We start from the raw sequence: 10,874 nt of genomic DNA, 5'->3' as shown, positions 1-10,874 counted from the left end.
TTATTTATATCTGGAAATAAACAACACTGTATGAAAACTCTATAGTCATATTCTATAATAAACACATCATTATTCACTTTAAACCATTTCCATCATAATACTGTAAAAATCTCCAGTGATACCAGCTGGGATCAGTCACTACACTACATTATATTTATCTTTATCTTTATATTTGTCTTCTACATTTTTATTAGAAATGTTTTTTCTGACACTTATGTTAGAATTATATCGATAGAGTTGTTACAGTTTTTGGTCATAACTTTAATCCTGTCTAAATTTCTAATTCAAGACATTGGATTATTTAATTAAAAAAATCACACAAACGTAAGTGAAATAATTAAATAAAAATACAGATCTTGCCGTCTCTTTCCCTTAAGATGAAGTTTATTCACATTTTTGGGAATTGAATTGACAATCTGTACACGCAAAAAATATTGCTAATTAATTAATTATAAACAATAAATAAATAAATATAAAATAAATAAAAATAAAATAATAAGCAGCCAACTCATCCAGACTTGCTATAATCAGTCATGACTCTGAACTCGTCGTCTTCAGCTGATTCTGTAGGTGTCAGTAAGCCTTTCCTGGTGAAGTATGAGATTCTGTTCACACAAGTCTGACCCAGTAATTTCCCAGGAATTGTATTAGGTCTGGGGGGGCACGGTGTCTTAGTGGTTAGCACGTTCACCTCACACCTCCAGGGTTGGGGGTTCGATTCCCGCCTCCACCTTGTGTGTGTGGAGTTTGCATGTTCTCCCCGTGCCTCGGGGGTTTCCTCCGGGTACTCCGGTTTCCTCCCCCGGTCCAAAGACATGCATGGTAGGTTGATTGGCATCTCTGGAAAATTGTCCTTAGTGTGTGATTGCGTGAGTGAATGAGAGTGTGTGTGTTCCCTGTGATGGGTTGGCACTCCGTCCAGGGTGTATCCTGCCTTGATGCCCGATGACGCCTGAGATAGGCACAGGCTCCCCGTGACCCGAGGTAGTTCGGATAAGCGGTAGAAGATGAATGAGTGAGAGTGAGTGTATTAGGTCTTGTTGATAAAAGTTCTTTACTGAAGTGTGTGTGTGTGTGTGTGTGTGTGTGTGTGTGTGTGACATATAACCACTTTTCCTTCTTCCATCTATCCAGCATTTCAACAGTGGCTTATATGAACACTGAACCCCTCCTAGGTTAAGTGCCTAAATGGGGGGGAGGTCAGTGGGTTGCAGGGCTCTCAAGTTTTGAAGACAGACAAGAGTGACATCTCCAACCCCCCACCCGAACACAACAATGGGCCTACACCCTTTTCACCACCTTCTCTGGACCAGCATCCTGCACCCTGCACCCTTTTAGGGGTCTTTCCTCTCATGGTGAATGACAGAATGCTAAGTTGCCTTTTAGTTGACATCTTTGAAAGACAGATGCAATGATTAATGCATCCATGGCCAGGATATCAAATATGACATGATTTTAAAAGTGACCTATAACATCAACGATGCGATACACTTTAATTTATTTAGTGCTAATAAAATTATTAAGCCTATTTGGAGAGAGATGTTTAATGTGACAAAATGTCAGTCATCGTGTGATAACGGAAATATGACTAGACCAGAGGTTCTCAAACATTTTCAGCGTGCGGCCCCCCGTGTATACAGTGCATCCTACTCGCCCCCCAACATTCCAAAAAAATAAAACATTCCAAAACTTAATATTTGAATTAAACAAAACATATGAAATTATATGTTTAATGCTGAATATCATTGTGCAATATTTCATCTTCAATATCTAATATCTCATCACTTTACCACTACGGTTATTTATATCTACACAGTGCAGTGAAGTCGACAGTCACTTACTCAGACCGCTCGATGTAAAATATCATTTACTTCTCATCTATCATCACTTGTTGTATACACTGGAGACTCCTTCCATAAATATTATATAAACATCTCCTTCCAGAAAATTTCACTTTATTAACAACAGGGTGTTTTTTTTTATTTTTTTATACAGGATTAAAATTCTGATCAAAAACTGTAACAACTCGATCCCAATATAATTCTAACGTAAATGGCAGCAAAAACATTTCTAATAAAAATGTAGTTTTTATTGTTATTGTATTTACTGTATATAATGAAATTAGGAGCACGTCTCCTGTCGGGTGTTAAAGAAAATAACATAAACACAAACAATAAACAATAATAAATAAGACACTACAATTTTTCAGCACTTTGTAACAGTTAAATCTCACAAGCTTTAAATTTAAATTAAAAATGATATTTTGGAAAATAAATCCAATAAAATATTGCAGATGAGTTTAATAAATAAATGAAAATCTGTTGGAGAAAAAATAAAGAGCAAAAATGAAACTTAATATTTAAGATTTTTAAGATGCAACTTAATCAATTATGGAAGTAGAAATGTTTGTGGTCTGAAAATATAAACTTTCTTTTCTCTACGATATAAATAAAAGATAATTCTAAACATTTAAAATCATATATATTTTAAATGTAACCGCTTTTTTTAACTAAAAAACAAGTTTTCTTGCTTTAAAAACTGAAATCATGAATATGAATGAAAATAAAAGTAAAATTGTAAGATTGTTTTTTATTTGTTTTAATAGAAGTGTGTGATTTCAGTGGGCTGCAGATGTAAAGATCGTATTGTTGAGTTCTGAAGCTCTAACGTGACCCGAACGCACGGCATCATCACGTCTCAGAGTTCTGTGCAAAATAAGAGAAATAAAAATCGCTTTATCTCGACGTAAACAGAAACATCCAGCAGCGAGCGTCCAGATGCAGCTCAGCTTCTGCTCTCGGGTCCATTTCCTCTGATGAAATCCCGTGGAGGCTTCGGTCCTCCTCACACGTCCTCTTAACTTTGATCGGATGTTAAATGACATCCTTCTGTTAATTCTTCACTCTTATCTACAGTAACTGTAATGAACAGACATGTCTGTAAAATGTAAACTCACTAATTTACTGTAAATAATTCATTAATTCATTAATTTACCTTTAACCTCCTTGGAATATTTGGCTGTTCCTGTTGGTTTGGAGTGTGAACACTTTTCTAGGGAGAAGAATTGAGTCTTGTTCAATATTAAGCTGAAGATTCAATATTTTAATACATTAATCACTAATAGTTTTGGATTTTATTTCTGCTCACTTTGTAATTTTACAATTCCTACAATAGCAGCTGCAATGATGAGACCCAGGACGATGACGACGACGAAGGGAATCCACCAGGGCCTGGAGCTCACCATCCTCAGGTCCTCGTCTAGAGGAAAGAAACAAGGACAGAAAAAGGACAGATTTTCCATCTCATTCATATAAATATGACCAAACAAAATGACAGTACATCATGAACTACAGCTTTAGTGAAAAGCAGAATCTTAAAAATCCAATTTTATTTATTTCACTATTTATTATTGTTTTTTAATGTGTTAAATGATCGAAATAATTTTGCGTCGATTTTCTTTTGTCATTTCTGTTGATTAACTGAATCGTAATATTAGTAATTATATAAAAAAATATATATTAGTATTTGTAAATATTATAAATATGAATTAGTAATATTAATCTGTAATAAAATGTGAATTTCTCTGTTGACTCCATCAGGTGACTCCTTGTGAGTTATGACTCCTTGGGGATCGTTATGACTCAGTTAGTTTTGTATGAAGATCAATAATCATAAGTTTGAATAGAAATAGTGCAGAATCTTCAATGCTGAAATTTCAAGATATCTATATTTATATTTTTTATTTTCGGAATAAAAATGAAGACTAAGTTCTCAGACTTTCGGAGCAATGCTGCACTGTACTTTATACACTGAACATTATTTATTATTATTATTATTAAACCAGGCTGCCCTCAAGAAGCAATCTGTTAATTTTCAGATTTTTTTGGCTGCGGATTAAAATAGAAACGCTGTGAAGATATTTTTATTTTAACGGCTGATTGATCTGACTAAATATGAACAGATTAAGAAACCTGAGAATACTGTATGAGTATTTACACACAAGAATCAATTAATCAATGTGAGTGTGAGTGTGTGTGTGTGTGTGTGTGTGTGTGTGTGTGTGTCAGGGTTCCCACGCGTCCTGGAAAACCTGGAAATCCTGGAAAATTAATGACCAATGTTCCAGTCCTCTAAAACACATGGAAAATGAGAGAAAACATAACCTGTCCTGGAAAAAATCTTCTTGTCCTGGAAAATTATTATTTTTAAATGTTCTTGATCATTTAAAGAACAGTTTACAGCCGGTCGAAACAATTAACGTTAGTAACAGAAAGCGCTCTGTTCAGGGACGCCGAGTTTTGACGGGTTTTTTGTTATGCTGTTTAATCTCGCTGTGACGGATGACGCTGTCTTGTGTTGGTGGTTTCAGGAATGGTTTAAGTGCTCGAATGTTTTCAGCAAATGGTGACGGATAAGCAGGTTATATTAACCTTGTTAACCTTGTTAATCATGTGCAAGGGGAATGTACAGCAAACTAAAGCATGCATGACGGCATTGGCCTGAGAAAGGAAAGGGGATTAATATGTGCTGTCTTTTTATTTTATAAATGTTGAAATTTCATTCACATGACAAATTGTCTTTAAAAGTATAGTTAAGTAATAGTCATAAAGTGTACGTTGTTTTTAAGACTTCTGGAGAGAAGAACATATTACTTTAGGCCGTGAATCTGTGATCCTTGTCTCTCACTCACTCACTCATTTTCCGAACTACCTCGGGTCACGGGGAGCCTGTGCCTATCTCAGGCGTCATCGGGCATCAAGGCAGGATACACCCTGGACGGAGTGCCAACCCATCACAGGGCACACACACACACACTCTCATTCACTCACACAATCACACACTACGGACAATTTTCCAGAGATGCCAATCAACCTACCATGCATGTCTTTGGACCGGGGGAGGAAACCGGAGTACCCGGAGGAAACCCCCGAGGCACGGGGAGAACATGCAAACTCCACACACACAAGGTGGAGGCGGGAATCGAACCCCCAACCCTGGAGGTGTGAGGCGAACGTGCTAACCACTAAGACACCATGACCCCCTGATCCTTGTCTTTTTTTGCTAAATTTGAAATGTCCTGGAAAATGATCTCTGAAAAAGAGTGGGAACCCTGGTGTGTGTTTGTGTTAGATAATGTTAATGTAAAATGGGATTAAAATGAATCTACACAGTGACCTGGAGTCATTTTCATCTCTCAGGTGCTATTGTATGATCTTGGTTTGGTCTGGATTACTGGATTAGATGTGGCCTGTTTTTCTTGATCCTCCTCTGAGATAATTACAGACGGTGTTACCAGATGTTTCTCCACCTGTTTCTCCACAAACTCAGTCTGAAGTGACACGTCTGTGGGTTTTCTTTAGTTTCTAACTTTTTAAAGTTTTATCTAAAGAATTTCCCACTGACATTTTATTATCATTATTATTATTATTATTATTATTATTATTATTATTATTATTATTATTATTATTATTATTATTAGACTAGTTTGTGAAACAAAGTGCTGTTCAGGTCACCCTGACTGACTGCTGATTATATTTAATTCCTTAATGTTTGTGTTTGAAACAGAAGTCAGATAAAGAGCTGATAGTCTGTACTTTCAGACTGCTGTGACGTGATGTTAACCCGGGTTTGTCCCACGTGGTTCCTCTGGAATGCTGAGATGTTACACGTGTACGTTCCCATGTGTTCCAGGCTCTGGACGGCGAGCAGTTGCAGGGATCCGTCGCCTTGCTGTACACGCTGGGGTTCGAGCTGTGCCGTGCCGTTCCAGAGGTTGGAGATAAGCTGTGTTTTGCTGTCGTAAGTGCAGATGACGGTGGACGTGTCGGCTTTGGCGAAGGTCCAGGTCAGTGTGAAGTTCTGCAGGTTCCAGGGGCTTCTGCAGGGGATGGTGACGTCCTGACCTTCAGATGAGTTGATTTCCATCCAGGTGGAGAACGAGTACACCTTCGATTGGAATGTGATGTTGTTGTGAACTGAAGGAAAAACAGGAAATGGGCCGATTAGGGCTGTGAGAAAAAACTCATAGTGTTTATAAATGTTTAAACTCAATAAACTCAATAAATATATTTTATATATATAACAAAGCCAAATTTAGTCTTTATTTTTAAGCATTAAATGATCATTCATTCATTCACTCATCTTCTACCGCTTATCCGAACTACCTCGGGTCACGGGGAGCCTGTGCCTATCTCAGGCGTCATCGGGCATCAAGGCAGGATACACCCTGGACAGAGTGCCAACCCATCACAGGGCACACACACACACACACACACACACACACACACTCTCATTCACTCACACAATCACACACTACGGACAATTTTCCAGAGATGCCAATCAACCTACCATGCATGTCTTTGGACCGGGGGAGGAAACCGGAGTACCCGGAGGAAACCCCTGAGGCACAGGGAGAACATGCAAACTCCACACACACAAGGTGGAGGTGGGAATCAAACCCCCAACCCTGGAGGTGTGAGGCGAACATGCTAACCACTAAGACACCGTGACCCCCATAAATGATCATTAATTTTTTAATTCTATGTGAGTGAGAATAGGAGTGTGTTTATTATAAGCGATGATCAGACCTGTCTCAGCGAGTGATGCCGTCCACATCTGAGCAGCAGAGGATGAGTTGATGGAGCAGATGTAGCTCAGATCACGCCGCTGTCCCAGTCTCTTCAGTTTACTCTCTATGATGTACAGCCCCTGTTTATCAGGCATTTTTCTGGTGGTGTATTTGAGCTTCTCCACAGGTGTGGGCGGATCAGTGGACCAGAAGATGTGAGGAGCAGGATAAACTTCGTACGTGGAGCACTTGACCTCCTCATAACCGCTCAGACGAGTGACCTCGAGTTTAACCGAGCGTATCGGAGCTGGAAAGAAGAAGCGATGGAGAAGAGAACAGTTAAACAGCACCGGGTGAAGTTTACACACTCGAACAGCACAGCGTTCATGAGGTCTGCGTTCTGATTGGTCAGAAGGGGTGTGTTATATTCCTGGATGCTGCAGATCACAGCTCTAATTCTATAGTCATCCACAGGAACTCGTCCAGCAGATGATCCACGTAATCGGATTAAACATGTGTCTAATTGTCGTTATTGTAAGGAGATTTTTATTTAACTCCTTATTGATGGAAGGAGTCTCCAGTGTCAGGGTTTACACAGCTGTAACTTATAAACAATAAGAGAGACCGAAAAGAGAGAGAGAGGGTGACGAGAGACAGACACTTAAAAGCTGCTATAATAAATCTACAAACAGATAAAACTGTTGCTGTGGTATAAGAGGATGTGTTTGCTGTTTAAACCAGAATCATTCACTCACCTTCCACTTTGAGTAAGATGAAGTAGTCATTAGTTTTTTCCCCTGTTGTCACCTGACACCTGTAGCGCCCCCTGTCGCTCAGCACACAGCGCTGCAGCAGGAGTGACGCGTTCCCGAGCGACAGCTCATCAGCTGGAACAGACATCCTGCTGGTAAAAAGCTGGTCTTGTAACTTTGTGCTCTGTGGGTGAGTGTAAATGAGGACGTCGTGTCTGAACCAGCGGATCTCCTCCCTGCCTGAAGGGGAAAAGCTGCAGGGAAGGACGCAGACCTCAGAGTACTGACAGGTCACATGCACATCTGATAGAGGGGAAAAATATACATCAGGGTTTAAAGCTCTGAAAAGTGTTTCTGTCTTTATCTGTTTCTTTTCTGCCACAGAAAGAGTCTTTTATGTCTGTATCACTGATAATTAGGTGGAGATCTGAGCCACTGAGTTACTGCCCTCTGTCTGTCTGTCTGTCTGCCTGTCTGTCTGCCTGTCTGTCTGTCTGTCTGCCTGTCTGTCTGTCTGCCTGTCTGTCTGTCTGTCTGCCTGTCTGTCTGTCTGCCTGTCTGTCTGTCTGTCTGTCTGTCTGTCTGTCTGCCTGTCTGTCTGTCTGCCTGTCTGTCTGCCTGTCTGTCTGTCTGCCTGTCTGTCTGTCTGTCTGTCTGTTTGCCTGTCTGTCTGTCTGTCTGCCTGTCTGTCTGTCTGTCTGTCTGTCTGTCTGTCTGCCTGTCTGTCTGTCTGTCTGCCTGTCTGTCTGTCTGTCTTTCTGCCTGTCTGTCTGCCTGTCTGTCTGTTTGTAGCTTTACAGGAAGAGAAAGAAAGTGTAACACCCTTAAAAGTGTAAAGACAGAAGAAATAAAGTTACACTAATCTAGACAAATGAAAAGCTTGAGAAAGAAAATGATGATGATGATGATGATGAGTAGGTCATGAAGACGAATGTCGTTGGATTCAAGACTGAGATCTGTCTGTCTGTCTGTCTCTCTCTTTCTCTGTCTGTCTGTCCCTCTGTCTGTCTGTCTGTCTGTCTGTCTATCTATCTATCTATCTATCTGTCTGTCTGTCTGTCTATCTGTCTGTCTATCTATCTATCTATCTATCTATCTATCTATCTATCTATCTATCTATCTATCTATCTGTCTGTCTGTCTCTCTCTTTCTCTCTCTATATATCTCTCTCTCTATCTATCTATTTCTCTCTATCTATTATTATTATTATTATTATTATTATTATTATTATTATTATTATTATTATTATATTATTGTGTTATATATTTTAATTGGTAAATTCTTCTAAAAACAGAGAAAAGCCAACAGAAGTATTACGATCATTTTGAGGTTCTTTTCATATCAGCAGCAAAACCTGATGTTTTTCACTGTTTCAGTCATTTCTCTCTTTACTGCTATTCTTCATCATCATCATCATCATCATCATCATCATCATCATCAAATCCTTCATCAGACCTGTATAGAAAAATCTGTACACGCTTCAGTGTTGTAGTTTTTTTCACGTCGTTTGCTCTACATGTAACGTGACTTTATTAAACAGAAACATCTCACCTTGAATTTTTCCATCCGTCTTGTTAAGAAACCAGGTGAAGAGAACGCAGGTCCAGATGTGTGCTGCTGTTCCTTTCATCATGTCTTTCTATAAAAGTTTTTTTAATTAATTAATTAATTTAATTTATTTAAAATAAATCAATAAATAAATAAACAAACAAATAAATAAATAAAATAAACCAACTTTTATAGAGCGTTCAGATGAGTCAGTGATCGAGCCTCAGCCTCTGACTGTGTAACCGTTGTGCTGCGAAATGGTTTTTCTTAGATTCCTTCAGATGGTTCTTCAGAACTGGGTTCTGTGTGGAACTCCGTATGAAGGAAAACACAAGGACAACTGAAAAAAACATGAACAACACGTCCGGATGTAGATTTTATAAACATATTGTAGAAACAAACTTGATTGTATTCTCAGTCTCTCTAGAACTAAAACTCACAGATATGAACTTGAAGACCAAGCTGTGGATCCTCCAAAGATCCACACGCATCATTAACACCAACTAAAATACTTTTGTCACAGCAGTCATTAACACACATGCATCAACACGTCCTCGTCGCTGCAGGAAAGAATCCAGATGCAGATAGTTTGCCGTCTCGTGCTGTTTGTCCCCCCGAGTTAACTGCTGCTGTCACGCTGCCAACCTTCAGGCATGAGGCTAATTTTCAAAGTGTGATGTAAAGAAAGAAAAACAGATTTATGACTAATTGTTTCCTTCACAGTGACTCACGACTCGGACGGTTATCTGAGCTGGACCTAGATTTAATTTAAGTAAATAGTTTTTGGTCACCAGACACCGACGTCCTGAATTCGGATGAGTTTTAAAAAAGTTTTACAACATTTTATTGGTTTTTTTTTCTAGTGACGAAATTGTGGCTCGTTTTTTTTTTTTTTTTTTTTTTAGAACCTTATTAGAAAGTCTAAAGAAATATTCAGTATGCAATCCACATGTTAAAGACCCCATAAAGACCTGCCTTTTTTTTTTTTTTTTTTTTTTTAATAAAAGAGTGTGTGGTAAGTGGGTAAGTCAGCATTATAACCTTCTGTCCTTTTCATTCTCATTAAAACATTTTCTTTAAACGTATTTTAACATCCGACTCTTAGAAATAAACAGCTTTTAATTGTATTAAAACCTTTCAGGTTCTTAAGTTTATGTGGAAACCTACAGCGTGGTGTTCGTCTATCAGAGACGGTTCTTTAATTGGAGGATTGCATCATAGAGGACGTTGTTTACTCTTAGGGAAAAAAAACGTCTTTTAAAGGTTCAGTGTGAACAAATTCTATGAAAAATCATTTTAATTCCTGATAAAGTCAGAATTCTTATTCTTTAGTGCTCTCTGTGATTAAAAAGTAAAGTTAAAGAGAGTTTACTCACCCGTGTGTGTCTGTGTGTGTCTGTGTGTGTCTGTGTGTGTGAGTGTGTGTGTGTGTGTGTGTGTCAATCAGGACAGGTTTGTTCTCCACACACCCCTAAAAACAGCACAAGATGAACGATTACTCACTTCACACGCCTCACTTCACATGCCTCCTCCTCCCCCTCCTCCTCCTCAGGGGTAGAGTGTAGTTGTATTTCCTCAAGTGAGACAGATTAAATAACAAAACTCACACACAAACATCCTGAAATCTAAACTGTGACTGGTCATTGTGATGACATGGTGACGTAGTGTGTGTGTGTGTGTGTGTGTGTGTGTGTGTGTGTGTGTGTGTGTGTGTGTGTGTGTGTGTAGGGGAAAAGAAAAAACCTAGAAATAAAGAAAAGGGCATTAAAGACAATTTTGGTCCATAATTACGGGGTCCAGCACCTGAGGGAGAGAGAGAGAGAGAGAGAGAGAGAGAGAGAGAGAGAGAGAGAGACAGAGAGAGAGAGAGACAGCAGGAGAGAGAGAGAGACAGAGAGAGAGAGAGAGAGAGAGAGAGAGAGAGAGAGGGAGAGACCCCTAAAAACAGCACAAGATGAACGATTACTCACTTCACATGCCTCACTTCACATGCCTCCTCCTCCCCC

The 10,874-nt window shown here is 39.0% G+C and overlaps 1 protein-coding gene across 3 annotated transcripts; it reads right to left on the bottom strand.

The window, feature by feature from the left end:
* Positions 1-2,400: 2,400 nt before the first annotated feature.
* On the bottom strand, positions 2,401-10,415 carry hhla2b.1 (HERV-H LTR-associating 2b, tandem duplicate 1). Of its 3 annotated transcripts, none has more exons than XM_060861695.1 (10): positions 10,372-10,415; positions 9,309-9,527; positions 9,052-9,208; positions 8,872-8,959; positions 7,324-7,623; positions 6,588-6,875; positions 5,595-5,975; positions 3,148-3,258; positions 2,995-3,051; positions 2,401-2,918 (listed from the first exon to the last, which is right to left on the bottom strand). In XM_060861695.1, the coding sequence occupies exons 4-10, from the start codon at positions 8,951-8,953 to the stop codon at positions 2,857-2,859; spliced, it is 1,281 nt and encodes a 426-aa protein (XP_060717678.1). In that variant the 5' UTR covers positions 8,954-8,959; positions 9,052-9,208; positions 9,309-9,527; positions 10,372-10,415; the 3' UTR covers positions 2,401-2,856. The 3 variants fall into 3 exon arrangements, with proteins under 3 accessions (XP_060717678.1, XP_060717676.1, XP_060717677.1); XM_060861693.1 differs by having other exon boundaries at positions 9,056-9,208; XM_060861694.1 differs by lacking the exon at positions 10,372-10,415 and adding an exon at positions 10,245-10,335 and having other exon boundaries at positions 9,056-9,208.
* Between the last annotated feature and the right edge of the window lie 459 nt (positions 10,416-10,874).

The sequence above is a fragment of the Tachysurus vachellii genome, chromosome 25, assembly GCF_030014155.1.
Source record: "Tachysurus vachellii isolate PV-2020 chromosome 25, HZAU_Pvac_v1, whole genome shotgun sequence".
In the NCBI taxonomy this organism is placed as follows: Eukaryota; Metazoa; Chordata; class Actinopteri; order Siluriformes; family Bagridae; genus Tachysurus; species Tachysurus vachellii.
Note: the sequence above shows the minus strand (reverse complement) of the source record. Positions and strands in the feature narration are given on the sequence as shown.